Genomic DNA, 15,817 nt, shown 5'->3' with positions numbered 1-15,817 from the left:
ATGAACATATATTTTTGCTTAAGTTACAGAAAGCCATTTGACCTCCTCCACAAATTGCCCCAAGACTAACATCATTATTTTCTATAATAGAATGTAAGCAGAAGAGGAGATGGTGTTGAGAGAGAAAAGGAGGCATTTAAAGAGTTAAAAGTTTCTTAATTGGTTATATATTGGTGCATTAGCTTAGGGATAAACACATTGCCTCCCAACCCTTTCTCTCTTTCTACTCACACACATGCATGCACGCACACACGCACACACGCACGCACGTGCACACACACACACGCACACACACACACACACACACACACACACACACACACACACACACACACACACACACACACACACACACACACACACACAGAGATGCAGTGACACAAGGTCGTAAATCAAACACAGTGTAATCGGAGCGAGAGTAAGCAAGCTTAACGGACGCACAAACAAACACACAAAAACACAAGCACGCACTTGCACGCACACACACACACACACACACATTATACTGTAGATTATAGAAGCTGGTAATGAAAGAGTGTATTTAGAGAAACGCAGTAGAAATTTTAGAGAATGTTTTACAGTATCACAGGTAAGCAATCCCCTTCCTCTTAGGCAATTGACAACACTAATGCTAGCTACAAAACAGAAATATAATGTCTTTATTTGTAAAACATTCATTGTCACTACCCATTGAGTAGATACCATTAGCATGCACTACATTTGCATTATTTATTTCAAATCCTTTATGTATTATGTCAGCATGAATCCTTCAGCAAATAATCTCTCAGTTGTACACATTCATTAAAGGTAGAGTAAGTCTGGCGCTATGCTGTGGAGAGTGACGAGGAGGGGATTGTTCGTCTAGACTTACAGCTCTATACCAGAGGACACCTCTGCTAGTGGGCGGTTCCTCCTAGTTGTGTAAACTGCATATACGATTACCATCAAGGGCAGTGCCACACAGAGCACTATGCGACTGATTGGCAACTCATTGATGTTGTCGGTACCTGAATGAGAGGGCTTTGGAGGACTTTGACCATCAATAGGTTGTTGTGGAGCAGTGATGATTGTCCCGACAGGATCCATAGTCTCACCTGAGACCTTAGAAGTGAGGTAGACAAATGTCTTCCTCGTTCCCTCAGTCAGCTGACACCACCACTTCCTGTTCTTATCCTTTCTCCAAAGTTTCACAGTCAGAGTGATGTCACAGCCAGACACCCGTGTGACCTGGTATCTGGAGTCTCCCTGCAACTCGCCACCTGTCTCATTCACCCAGCTCACACTAACGATATCTCTAACGAAGGAGTCACACGTTACAGGACCGCCATATGTCAGCAGAGAGCACCTGAAGGTTACATTTCTAGGATGCTTTAGATCTGTCTCTGGTGTGGACATGGAGATGGTGAGAACAGACAGGTAGACAGTAGTATCCTCTCCAAGATGTGCTCTGCCATCTGTAAGGTACTGTCGGCAGACATAGACTCCAGTATCCTCAGCGCCAACGTTACGAACACGTAGGGAGCAGTCAGACCCTACTCCCAGTCTCTCACTGCCCTCATTTTGGATCTTCCCTTGAAAGACCTTTTCAGTAGCACTGTGAGACTCAGTTCTGCTGAAGAGCCACACTGTAGAGGAGCAGTCAGGGTGGACCACATTGGTACACGGCAGACTGACATCATCCCCCACACTGGAGTACAGGGAATGTGAGCCTCCGTTGACACCTGTGTAGACAAAGAGGTTTCTTACAAAAACATATTTTGAGCACAATTTGCTAAAATGAGAATTACAACAATGTCAGTATTTTTTGTATTAATTGAAATTCCGTTCCATGCACACCGCTATCCATAACATGGGCTACAGTACCGGTCAAGAGAAGGGCAATGTTGATCAGGAGCTCCATCAGAAGTCTATTGTCTTTAACCACAGCTATTCTCTCTGTGTTCTGCGTTCTGTGTGTGCCGTAATGTCTCTATATAAAACACCCTGATATCCTTTAGTAAGAAAAAAAAAAATTATGTGACTTCCTCTTTTGTTTTGACAAGCCCTCCCCTCACAACATTGCCTCTATGTGTTCGTTACGCCAGTAACATTTGGAAATAATGTATTTTTGATATACTGAAACTACTCTAGATAGGGTGTGTGTTGAGGTCTTTGGTGTGTTAACCAACATGCAACATCCCTCTTCTCTCTAAAATCAATACCCCCACCAATTCAACTCAGTCAACTTGCTCTCTGGGGATGCAGTGCTAGAAAGATCATGGTCTTGTGTGTGTGTGTGTGTTTATGTGTGTGTGTGTGTGTGTGTGTGTGTGTGTGTGTGTGTGTGTGTGTGTGTGTGTGTGTGTGTGTGTGTGTGTGTGTGTGTGTGTGTGTGTGTGTGTGTGTGTGTGTGATTCATGAATTTGCCTCAGTATTCTAATCATTTGTCTTTTGAGCTCATATTTCATGAACCTTCAGACCATAGTGTGATATGTAATGCAAACCGACCACATTTAGAGACAGATGTAATCGGATGTAATCAAAGGACATAATACTGGTCAGCACAAAAAGGACAACAAATATGGAAATGCCTTTTTGTTTAGTTTCTAACACTACTAATTCAACCACACCAGTGAGTGAAGAAAAGGAGGAGGATGAAATAGAGAGAGAGAGTGAGAGAGAGAGTGAGAGAGAGATTATTTAACTCTGGCTTCTTGCATATGCAATGTAAACACATGTTCCCATGCCAGTAAAGCCCTTTGAACTGAGAGAGAGAGAGCGATAGAGAGAGATTCTGATTGTTATTTCACTTGCTTTTGCGTGTTTCCCATTGAACTGAATTGAGAGAGAGAGAGAGAGAAAGAGAGAGAGAAAGTGAGAGAGAGATAAAGAGAGAGAGAGAGAGCTATGAATTTGTATTTTTCATCCTCATCAGAAGTTTAGGTGTTTGTGTCTAAATGGTCGGGGGCTTTCCTTTCCCTGTCTGTGCTCTGACTACCATTGCTTTACTTAAAGGCTTCCTCTCTGTCTCTTCCACTAATGACAGGGTTAGATTTACAAATCAGGGCATCTCGCAAGAGATAACACATCGTTGGAATTCTATGGACTAATGCAGTTCCGCCAGTTATGGCGTTTTCTTTGGAGGCTGTGCTGATAATTTGGTCGAGTAGGTATTTAGTAAGAGACCTGTTTTAAATCTGCTGTTCCAAAATCATTAAGGGCAGTGAAATGAACAACAGCCCAACACAAATCAACATGCTAATTGTCTTGTGTCTGTGACAACAATCTACACTGCGTCTACACTATGATCATCTCAATTTGAGGTGTCAGATGATTTACGACAGATGATGTCTTCACATTTCGGCTCACACCTCTCTCTGTATCTGAGTGATTTGCAGTGCAGTTATGTGAAAATTGTACAGGTCATTCAGTGCAGGCTAATCTTGGTTAACACAGAACTAAAATCGTGCATAATTTTTTTTTCAGCTCCGTGATTAAGTTTTGGGTCTACATGTTTAAGAAATGGAGGGTTCCGGTTTGTGTGTGTGTGTGTGTGTGTGTGTGTGTGTGTGTGTGTGTGTGTGTGTGTGTGTGTGTGTGTGTGACACGAATGACCCTGTTTGCCTGATGTATTTAGTTTGATGTCTTTCCCAGTAAAACACAGCAGCAGTATACAGCATACAACAACGTGGATGTCCCAACTTCTCTGGATCTTTCAGTAGAAGGACAAACATTTGGGTCTAGGAGTTTATCCTACAATTCACCATGACAGAGAGTATGCCATGGGCAGTTCTGATAAAATCATCTTCCTCTACCCCGATGTCTGCTTGACAGATATTTTGTCAGTGGTATCTCTATTTTATTCTCTTTGGTGTTTGTTTAATTTACATCAGTGTGGTTTCTGCATATCAGGCCTCCATATTGCGTCTGTGTGCTGGCGCTGTGATTTGCTATGTACTGCACTGAGCTGTTAGAGAGAGTTGATTTAGCTGGCTCATTCCCTCACCTAGCCAGAGGGCAGGGGTTTCATGACAGATGTGATCTGCTGCAGACAGTCTGACACAGATACAAGGACGTATACAGACACAGAGACACAAACACACATACACAATCTCTTTCTCATGATTATAGTCACAGCTATGCGGTTGTGGTTTCGGCTTTGCCTTCGATCCTTAGCTGTGATATAATCAAGAATTGGCTCAACTTTTTTGCTTTACGATGGAACAATACCTTATTCTAGAAATGAGTTACAGGTAAAACTGCCAACATTGTTACCACAACTGTCTGTGTTTTGCTGAGGCAAAAAGTGTCAGAGGCCTTTCTTTTGCCTGAGTAAGTGCTTGGTGAACTGGAGTTCAGTAGTAATTGACTGAATCTTCTCGTTAGATGTCTGCTGTGCGCTAATTAACGACTCTTGTTACAGTATTTGCGTTGGTTAAATTGCATGAATAAAACATCTATCTCAACAAGCTCAAGGTCTTACTCAGAATTTTACGACAGCAGTTTCCCTCTCTTCCGTTTCCAACTAAGAAAGGGAAGCGCTACACAGCTATTTCCTTTGTATTGCTATTGTGACACCCTCATCTTGTCAGAGGTTTATAGAAAAAAAAACACGGCTCATACAATTTCTTCTCAGTCTCTAGTGTTACAGGAGGCAACAACAGAGCCATTGTCAGTGATCTTATAGGTCACCAATACATGCCCCTATGATTTAACTTTGAACATTTGCAGACAGTGCTACTTGACTTTGTCAGAGAGATACTGTGTGAATTCTAAACTGTGCATGAGACACGTGCAAATGAGCTTAATCTAACCGAATGTGATGTTATATCTGGAGGTCTCATGGCTGACGTTAGCGCTGCAGCTACAGTAACATAATTTCCCATTTGGCATTTTTAACTTGATGTCTGCAATCAGCCAGCTGTTCCTGGAGTGTGGCAGATTGCATTAGCATCGTGAGGCATGCCCCTGCAAATGTCTACCAGTCAAATGTATTCAGAGCATTGATGTACTAGTGTCACATCAATGTTAAGGTGGTTGGTTCACACCATGAGATAGGGGTGAGATAGGGCGAGGGAGGAGGGCAGAATGAAGGATGGGGTGAGGAAGAAAGAAGGAGACACCAGTACATGTTGACAGCTTTTCGAGAAACACTACCATAATCACTTACCCTTTAGGGGAAACTTCCAGATATGATACATACTGATCAGGTTTTTTATTTAATATGACCAGAATTATTTCAATTTGATATAAGTTGATTACTAATGAAATTAATTCAATTTTCACATTAATTCACAAAATACATTTTATAATGACATTGAGAAGTAGAGTATTCATTTCTAGTACTGGGTAGATAAGGATCCAGAGTAATGGTTGTTTCTCTATGCAGCAAGCTACCTGTGAATCACCATCGCCAGTCAAGTTGAATACTTGTCATTACTTTTCAGATGCAGTCTTTGTATTAACTTGAATACCCTGACAGACATGACAGGAAGGATTACCTTGCCAAGCAATCAAATCAACGTTTGCTGTAAACATACTGATTAAAAGCCATTCTCTTTGAGAGAATCTTAAGATTCATATTATTTCAAACGATTTTGTCTGTGTTTACGCAATTTACTCCTTGCTGTATTGGGGCCGGTGTACCCAGAAAGTATTCACACCCCTTGACCTTTCCACATTTTGTTGTGTTACAAGGTCGAATTAAATGTATTTGATTGTATTTTTTTTGTAAACAATCTACATAAAGTACTCTGTCATGTCAAAGTGGAAGACAAAATCAAGCATTTGCAAAACAACACACACATTGATTACAGCTGTGAGTCTTTCTGGGTAAGTCTCTAAGAGCTTTGCCCACCTGGATTGTACAATATTTGCACATTATTCCCCCCCAAAATTCAAGCTCTGTCAAGTTCGTTATTGATAATTGCTAGACATACATTTTCAAGTCTTGCTATAGATTTTCAAGCCGATTTAAGTCAAACTATAACTAGGCCACTCATGAACATTCAACGTCATCTTGGTAAGCAACTCTAGTGTATATTTGGCCTTGTGTTTTAGGTTATTGTCCTGCTGAAACCAGGCTGAACCAGTCTTTCTTCTAGGATTTTACTGTGTTCGCTCAATAAAGTTTATTTTTATCCTAAAATACTCCCTAGTCCTTGCTGATGAAAAGCATACCCATAACATGATGCAGCCACCACTATGCTTGAAAATATGAAGAGTGGAACTCAGTGATGTGTTGTGTTGGATTTGCTTTGTTTTCAGGACATAAAGTTCATTTCTTTGCCACAATTTTTTTCAGTTTCACTTCAGTGACTTATTGCAAACAGGATGCATGTTTTGGAATATTTGAATACTGTACAGGCTTCTTTCTTTTCACTCTGTCATTTAGGTTGGTATTGTTTTCTCCTATCACAGCTATTAAACTCTGTAACTGTTTTAAAGTCACCATTAGCCTTATGGTGAAATCCCTGAGCGGTTTCCTTCCTCTCCGGCAAATGAGTTAGGAAGGACGCATGTGTCTTTGTAGTGACTGGTGTATTGATACACCATCCAAAGTGTAATTAATAACTTCACCGTGCTCAAAGGGATATTTAATCTCATCTTCTTTTAAATTTTACCCATCTACCAATGCGTGCACTTCTTGCAAAGCATTGGAAAAACCCCTGGTCTTTGTGGTTGAATCTGGTTTTGAAATTCACTGCTTGACTGAGGGACCTCATAGATAATAGTATGTGTGGAGACAGAGATGAGGTAGGCATTAAAAAAATGGCACTTATTAAGTGACTTGTTAAGCAAATATTTACTCCTGAACTTAGACTTGCCATAACAAAGGGGTTGAATACTTATTGACTCAAGACATTTCAGCTTTTCATTTTAATTGATTTGTAAAAATGTATAAAAACATCATTCTACTTTGACATTATGGGGTATTGTGTGTAGGCCAGTGACACAAAATCAAATTGAATACATTTAACACAACTAAATGTTGAAACATTCAATGGGTATGAATACTTTTTGAAGGCACTGTACATCTCTGTGTGGGTGTGTGACTGATCTCAAAGAAACACACTTGCTGAAGCAGACCTACAACCATTACTTTTGTCATCATGTCAGTATTAAGCCCAGAACATAGGAGTCATTGGATATGCTTGTTTTAAAGAAAGAAATACAGAACAGAGCTTTCAGAGCTCCTTAATAAAATTATAATTAGAAATGAATTACCTGTGAATACATAGTTGAGTTATACATGACTTTGACTTAGGTGTCTATTTCAAACAACAATGTGCACAGTTGAAATAAATCCTTCATGTACTATCATTTACATTCTGGTTGGCATACTGTAAGCAGTCTCTTACTTCAAAACATGGCGAAATGACACAATGACTATGAATAATGACGAGTGAGAAAGTTACAGACGCACAAATATCATACCCCCCAATCATGGTAGCATCCACATTAATGTACAAGCTTTTAGAAACATATTCTATTCTTATTTACATTACAATAAAAGTGACTCCAAACTGAAATAGTACAATATTTACCATTCATTTCTTTTGGGCACAAAATCATCTGAAACGCAAACAAAACAAACAGCAAATGCACCCAACAAGTTTGTAGAATCTCAGACTTGATGTAATCATTGTGTGCTAAGAATGTGGGACCAAACACTAAACTTTTGACCATTTCTATGGGCTATAGTAGTAAAGGCCAAATGTAATTTTTGATCAAATAATGTAAATAAAACATTTTTGAAACCTTAAAGGGTCCTACATTTCCAAATCAAATAGCTAAATGATCCATGGTATGACCATCTTAAAACAATTACATATGTTAGCTTAGTAGAACAACATGTGCATTACTCATTTATACATTTATAATGCATTGTAACTTCCTAATGGAATTCTGGACAATGTCAGGTGTCTAGAATTAGAGTGTGTTCTGGGCAGAGACAGTAAAAGAGGAAGGGCAGATCTATCTCCTCTGAGTCCTAATACGCACGCATGGACCCGCACACACAGACACACACACAGACACAAACACACACAGACACACACACACACACACACACACACAGACACACACACACACACACAGTGCAGCCCAGAAAAGGAGTGAGTCACATTAGATAACCCACTAATCCAACATATCACCATAGCAGTACAGGCTTCAGTGATGCAGCATCTCTCTATTCTACTCAGGGTCAGAAAGCCCATGTTTCACAAACAAATTCAATATTAATAACAATAATAATGAGTAGTGCATATATGTATTAATCTGATATCTCACTTTTTTTTTCAATCTGACATTGTAAATTGGAGATATAATTAAGCAATAAGGCCCGAGGGGTGTGGTATATGGCCATTATACCACGGCTAAGGGCTGTTCTTACGCACAACGCAACACGGCGCAATAAGATGCCTTATTGCTATTATAAACTGGGTGCCAACATAATTGGAGCAGTAAAAATAAATGTTTTGTCAAACCCATGGTATACGGTCTGATATACACTACCGGTCAAATGTTTTAGAAAACCTGCTTATTCAATTCCTAATTTTTTACTATTTTCTACATTGTAGAATAATAGTGAAGACATCAAAACTATGAAATCACACATATGGAATCATGTAGTAAGCAAAAAAAGTGTTAAACAAATCAAAATATATTTTATATTTGAGATTCCTCAAATAGCCACCCTTAGCCTTGATGACAGCTTTGCACACTCTTGGTATTCTCTCAACCAGCTTAACCTGGAATGCTTTTCCAACAATCTTGAAGGAGTTCCCACAAATGCTGAGCACTTGTTGGCTGCTTTTCCTTCACTCTGCAGCCAACTCATCCCAAACCATCTCAATTTGGTTGAGGTCAGGGGAATGTGGAGGCCAGGTCATCTGATGCAGCACTCCATCACTCTCCTTCTTGGTAAAATAGCCCTTACACAGCCTGGAGGTGTGTTGGGTCATTGTCCTGTTGAAAAACAAATGATAGTCCCACTAAGCCAAAACCAGATGGGATGGAGTATTGATGCAGAATGCTGTGGTAGCCATGCTGGTTAAGTGTCACAGACAGTGTCACCAGCAAACCACCCCCACACCATAACACCTCCTCCTCCATGCTTTATGGTGGGAAATACACATACGGAGATCATCCGTTCACCCATGTCTCACAAAGACACAGCAGTTGGAACCAAACATCTCAAATTTGGAATCCAGACCAAAGGACAAATTTCCACTTGTCTAATGTCCATTGCTCGTGTTTCTTAGCCCAAGCAAGTCTCTTCTTATTATTGGTGTCCTTTAGTAGTGGTTTCTTTGCAGCAATTCGATCATGAAGGCCTGATTCACACCGTTGAACCATTGATGTTAAGATGTGTGAGCTTATTCTCTGCAGCAGAGGTAACTCTGGGTCTTCCTTTCCTGTGGCGGTCGTCATGAGAGCCAGTTTCATCATAGTGCTTGATGGGTTTTGCGACTGCACTTGAAGAAACTTTCAAAGTTCTTGAAATGTTCCTTATTGACTGACCATCATGTCTTAAATTAATGATGGACTGTTGTTTCTCTTTGCTTATGTGAGATGTTCTTGTGCCATTATATGGACTTGGTCTTTACCAAATAGGGCTATCTTCTGTATACCACCCCTACCTTGTCACAACACAACTGATTGGCTCAAAAGCATTAAGAAGGAAAGAAATTCCACAAATTAACTTTTAAGAAGGCACACGTGTTAGTTGAAATGCATTCCAGGTGTCTACCTCATGAAGCTGGTTGAGAGAATACCAAGCGTGTGCAAATCTGTCATCAAGGCATAGGGTGGCTACATGATTCCATATGAGTTATTTCATAGTTGTGATGTCTTCACTATTTTTCTACAATGTAGAAAATATAAAAAATAAAGAAAAACCTTTGAATGAGTAGGTGTTCTAAAACTTTTCTCCGGTAGTGTACCACGGCTTTCAGCCAATCAGCATTCATGGCTTGAACCACCCAGTTTATAATCGATTATATACTTCTGGGCTGCACGCGCACCATAAAAATATGAAATAGAACATTATCCAAGCTTGACGTAGATTCAGGTGAATACATTTGGAACACTGAGCCATTGACTGACTGCCTGCACCAGATGGCAGTGTGCGAGTGGGTTTCTTTTGACAATGACGCACTGGACTACAGACATATCCTTTTGAACCTAGAAAAATACCTATAGACAAGAGTAAGCAAGAAGGAATTGTAATGTCTAGTTGTTCAGAAAAGTTTGGTAAGTTACAGAGTGAGTGTCTTTGATAAAATCAAATCATGCGCCGAATACAACAGGTGTAGACCTTACAGTGAAATGCTTACTTACAAGCCCTTAACCAACAATTAGGTTTAAGTATTTACTAAAATAAACTGAAGCAAAAAAATTAAAAAGCATTTATGTAAATACACTTATGTAAATACCGTATTCAGACCGTTTGCAATGAGACTAGGAATTGAGGTCAGGTGCATCCTGTTTCCATTGATCATCCTTGAGATGTTTCTACAACTTGATTGGTGTCCACCTGTGTAAATTAAATTGATTGGACATGATTTGGAAAGGCACACACCTGTCTATATAAGGTCCCACAGTTGACAGTGTATGTCAGAGCAAAAGCCAAGCCATGAGGTCGAAGGAATTGTCCGTAGAGCTCCGAGACAGGATTGTGTCGAGGTACAGATCTGGGGAAGGGTACCAACACATTTCTGCAGCATTGAAGGTCCCCAAGAAAACAGTGGGCTCCGTCATTCTTAAATGGAAAATGTTTGGAACCACCAAAACTCTTCCTAGAGCTGGCCGCCCGGCCAAACTGAGTATTCGGGGAGAAGGGCCTTGGTCAGGGAGGTGACCAAGAACCCAATGGTCATTCTGACAAAGCTCTAGAGTTCTTCTGTGGAGATGAGAGAATCTTCCAGAAGGACAATAATCTTTGCAGCACACCACCAATCAACAAGATTCTCTGGTCTGATGAAACTAAGATTGAACTCTTTAGCCTGAATGCCAAGTGTCACGTCTTGAGGAAACTTGCAACATCCCTACGGTGAAGCATGGGGGTGGCAGCATCATGCTGTGGGGATGTTTTTCAGTGGCAGGGACTGGAAGACTAGTCAGGATCAAGGCAAAGATGAACAGAGCAAAGTAAAGAGAGATCCTTGATGAAAACCTTCTCCAGAGCGCTCAGGACCTCAGACTGGGGCAAAGGTTCACCTTTCAACAGGATAACGATCCTAAGCACACAGCAAAGACAACGCAGGAGTGGATTTTGGACAAGTCTCTGAATGTCCTTGAGTGGCCCAGCCAGAGCCCGGACTTGAACCCAATCAAACAGCTCTGGAGAGACCTGAAAATAGCTGTGTTGCAACACTCCCCATCCAACCTGACAGAGCTTGACTGGATCTGCAAAGTAGAATATGAGAAACTCCCCAAATACAGGTGTGCCAAGCGTGAAGCGTCATACCCAGGAAGACTTGAGGCTGTAAAGGGTCTGAATACTTATGTAAATCTCATTTTTCAGGTTTTAAAAAAACATGTCTAAACCAGTTTTTGCTTTGTCATTATGGAGTATTGTGTGTAGATTGATGAGGGAAATGTTTTATTTAATCCATTTTAGAATAAGGCTGTAACGTAACAAAATGTGGAAAAAGTCAAGGGGTATGAATACTTTCCGAATGCACTGTATATCCCATACAATATAAAATTTACATTTACATTTACATTTAAGTCATTTAGCAGACGCTCTTATCCAGAGCGACTTACAAATTGGTGCATTCACCTTATGATATCCAGTGGAACAACCACTTTACAATAGTGCATCTAAATCTTTTAAGGGGGGGGGGGTTAGAAGGAGTACTTTATCCTATCCCAGGTATTCCTTAAAGAGGTGGGGTTTCAGGTGTCTCCGGAAGGTGGTGATTGACTCCGCTGTCCTGGCGTCGTGAGGGAGCTTGTTCCACCATTGGGGTGCCAGAGCAGCGAACAGTTTGGACTGGGCTGAGCGGGAACCGTGCTTCCTCAGAGGTAGGGGGGCCAGCAGGCCAGAGGTGGATGAACGCAGTGCCCTTGTTTGGGTGTAGGGCCTGATCAGAGCCTGAAGGTATGGAGGTGCCGTTCCCCTCACAGCTCCGTAGGCAAGCACCATGGTCTTGTAGCGGATGCGAGCTTCAACTGGAAGCCAGTGGAGAGAGCGGAGGAGCGGGGTGACGTGAGAGAACTTGGGAAGGTTGAACACCAGACGGGCTGCGGCGTTCTGGATGAGTTGTAGGGGTTTAATGGCACAGGCAGGGAGCCCAGCCAACAGCGAGTTGCAGTAATCCAGACGGGAGATGACAAGTGCCTGGATTAGGACCTGCGTCGCTTCCTGTGTGAGGCAGGGTCGTACTCTGCGAATGTTGTAGAGCATGAACCTACAGGATCGGGTCACTGCCTTGATGTTAGTGGAGAACGACAGGGTGTTGTCCAGGATCACGCCAAGGTTCTTAGCACTCTGGGAGGAGGACACAAGGGAGTTGTCAACCGTGATGGCAAGATCATGGAACGGGCAGTCCTTCCCCGGGAGGAAGAGCAGCTCCGTCTTGCCGAGGTTCAGCTTGAGGTGGTGATCCGTCATCCACACTGATATGTCTGCCAGACATGCAGAGATGCGATTCGCCGCCTGGTTATCAGAAGGGGGAAAGGAGAAGATTAATTGTGTGTCGTCTGCATAGCAATGATAGGAGAGACCATGTGAGGATATGACAGAGCCAAGTGACTTGGTGTATAGCGAGAATAGGAGAGGGCCTAGAACAGAGCCCTGGGGGACACCAGTGGTGAGAGCGCGTGGTGCGGAGACAGATTCTCGCCACGCCACCTGGTAGGAGCGACCTGTCAGGTAGGACGCAATCCAAGCGTGGGCCGCGCCGGAGATGCCCAACTCGGAGAGGATGGAGAGGAGGATCTGATGGTTCACAGTATCAAAGGCAGCAGATAGGTCTAGAAGGATGAGAGCAGAGGAGAGAGAGTTAGCTTTAGCAGTGCGGAGAGCCTCCGTGACACAGAGAAGAGCAGTCTCAGTTGAATGCCCAGTCTTGAAACCTGACTGATTAGGATCAAGAAGGTCATTCTGAGAGAGATAGCAGGAGAGCTGGCCAAGGACGGCACGTTCAAGAGTTTTGGAGAGAAAAGAAAGAAGGGATACTGGTCTGTAGTTGTTGACATGGGAGGGATCGAGTGTAGGTTTTTTCAGAAGGGGTGCAACTCTCGCTCTCTTGAAGACGGAAGGGACGTAGCCAGCGGTCAAGGATGAGTTGATGAGCGAGGTGAGGTAGGGGAGAAGGTCTCCGAAAATGGTCTGGAGAAGAGAGGAGGGGATAGGGTCAAGTGGGCAGGTTGTTGGGCGGCCGGCCGTCACAAGACGCGAGATTTCATCTGGAGAGAGAGGGGAGAAAGAGGTCAAAGCACAGGGTAGGGCAATGTGAGCAGGACCAGCGGTGTCGTTTGACTTAGCAAACGAGGATCGGATATCATCAACCTTCTTTTCAAAATGGTTGACGAAGTCATCCGCAGAGAGGGAGGAGGGGGGGAGGGGGAGGAGGATTCAGGAGGGAGGAGAAGGTAGCAAAGAGCTTCCTAGGGTTAGAGGCAGATGCTTGGAATTTAGAGTGGTAGAAAGTGGCTTTAGCAGCAGAGACAGAAGAGGAGAATGTAGAGAGGAGGGAGTGAAAGGATGCCAGGTCCGCAGGGAGGCGAGTTTTCCTCCATTTCCGCTCGGCTGCCCGGAGCCCTGTTCTGTGAGCTCGCAGTGAGTCGTCGAGCCACGGAGCAGGAGGGGAGGACCGAGCCGGCCTGGAGGATAGGGGACAGAGAAAATCAAAGGATGCAGAAAGGGAGGAGAGGAGGGTTGAGGAGGCAGAATCAGGAGATAGGTTGGAGAAGGTTTGAGCAGAGGGAAGAGATGATAGGATGGAAGAGGAGAGAGTAGCGGGAGAGAGAGAGCGAAGGTTGGGACGGTGCAATACCATCCGAGTAGGGGCAGAGTGAGAAGTGTTGGATGAGAGCGAGAGGGAAAAGGATACAAGGTAGTGGTCGGAGATTTGGAGGGGAGTTGCAATGAGATTAGTGGAAGAACAGCATCTAGTAAAGATGAGGTCAAGCGTATTGCCTGCCTTGTGAGTAGGGGGGGAAGGTGAGAGGGTGAGGTCAAAAGAGGAGAGGAGTGGAAAGAAGGAGGCAGAGAGGAATGAGTCAAATGTAGACGTGGGGAGGTTAAAGTCACCCAGAACTGTGAGAGGTGAGCCGTCCTCAGGAAAGGAACTTATCAAGGCGTCAAGCTCATTGATGAACTCTCCAAGGGAACCTGGAGGGCGATAAATGATAAGGATGTTAAGCTTGAAAGGGCTGGTAACTGTGACAGCATGGAATTCAAATGAGGAGATAGACAGATGGGTCAGGGGAGAAAGAGAGAATGTCCACTTGGGAGAGATGAGGATTCCAGTGCCACCAAAATAAAATAAAATAATATGGGACAAAGTGAATATACTGTAAGTCGGTGCTTGCGTCCATAGCAGTTTGTATGAATTTGAGTGGTTACATAAATACATGTTGACAGAATGGCTGAGAGACAGAGAGACTGTTGCTGTACTCCCAGGTAAGGCCATCGCTTCTAGAACCCCTGAAGACACCAGTATTTAAACAGGAAGCTTGAAGAAGATATGTGTCACCATCATAGCCCATGTCACAGCATGCAATGGCCTGATAGGGAGATGACAATAAATGCATTTTGTACCTTTCATCACATAAGCCATGTTCACTGCATATGTTACTGAACTATTCAACCATTTTGTTCGTGTCATTTGTCATGGCTGTCCTGTGAGGATCACAAGAAGTCAGACCAGCTTGGCAATGGCTGACAATAACCAGACCATCTCTGACCTGCTGAGGGGAGGAGGGAACTGGTGTGGGGGTTTTGACACTTCCACACCCTGTTGTAAATTTAAGTAGAAGAAGGCTCTTTCTCCCCCTTCAGTGCCAACCAAAGGAATGTCTTTGTTTCACAGACTTTCTAGCTATTTACACACCCACCAAGTTTAGCACTCACCAAAGTCAGATTTACTATAAGAAAAATGTTATTACCTTTGCTGTTCTTCGTCAGAATGCACTCCCAGGACTTCTACTTCAATAACAAATGTTGGTTTGGTCCCAAATAATCCATTGTTATATCCAAATAGCGGCGTTTTGTTCGTGCGTTCAAGACACTATCCGAAAGGGTAAATAAGGGTTACGCGCCCGACGTGTTTCGTGACAAAGAAATTCTAAATATTCCATTACCGTACTTCGAAGCATGTCAACCGCTGTTTAAAATCAATTTTTATGCCATTTTTCTCGTAAAAAAGCGATAATATTCCGACCGGGCTATCTACTTAGAATATTGCAAAATGTGCTTTCACCGAAAAGCTATTTTAAAATCGGACATAGCGAGTGCATAAAGGAGTTCTGTATCTATAATTCTTAAAATAATTGTTATGCTTTTTGTGAACGTTTATCGTGAGTAATTTAGTAAATTCACCGGACGTTTGTGGGGGGTATGCTAGTTCTGAACGTCACATGCTAATGTAAAAAGCTGGTTTTTGATATAAATATAAACTTGATTGAACAAAACATGCATGTATTGTATAACATAATGTCCTAGGGGTGTCATCTGATGAAGATCATCAAAGGTTAGTGCTGCATTTAGCTGTGGTTTGGATTTATGTGACATTATATGCTAGCTTGAAAAATGGGTGTCTGATTATTTCTGGCTGGTTACTCTGCTGACATAATCTAATGTTTTGCTTTTGTTGTAAAGCCT

The 15,817-nt window shown here is 42.5% G+C and overlaps 1 protein-coding gene across 1 annotated transcript; it reads right to left on the bottom strand.

Annotated features, from left to right (window-relative positions):
• Nucleotides 1-632: 632 nt before the first annotated feature.
• LOC115193793 (uncharacterized) lies at nucleotides 633-1,948 on the bottom strand. The gene is made up of 2 exons (XM_029752790.1): nucleotides 1,864-1,948; nucleotides 633-1,721 (listed from the first exon to the last, which is right to left on the bottom strand). The coding sequence occupies exons 1-2, from the start codon at nucleotides 1,898-1,900 to the stop codon at nucleotides 868-870; spliced, it is 891 nt and encodes a 296-aa protein (XP_029608650.1). The 5' UTR covers nucleotides 1,901-1,948; the 3' UTR covers nucleotides 633-867.
• Between the last annotated feature and the right edge of the window lie 13,869 nt (nucleotides 1,949-15,817).

The sequence above is a fragment of the Salmo trutta genome, chromosome 5 (genome assembly GCF_901001165.1).
Source record: "Salmo trutta chromosome 5, fSalTru1.1, whole genome shotgun sequence".
NCBI classification, from domain to species: domain Eukaryota; kingdom Metazoa; phylum Chordata; class Actinopteri; order Salmoniformes; family Salmonidae; genus Salmo; species Salmo trutta.
The sequence above is the reverse complement of the archived record's forward strand: the minus strand, read 5'-3'. Positions and strand labels throughout refer to the sequence as shown.

Coding starts and splice junctions, on each gene's coding strand:
- LOC115193793 (XM_029752790.1), bottom strand. CDS start 1,900: ATGGAGCTCCTGATCAACATTGCCCTTCTCTTGACCG. Junction 1,722..1,863: donor CATTGCCCTTCTCTTGACCG/GTACTGTAGCCC, acceptor TTGTCTACACAG/GTGTCAACGGAGGCTCACAT.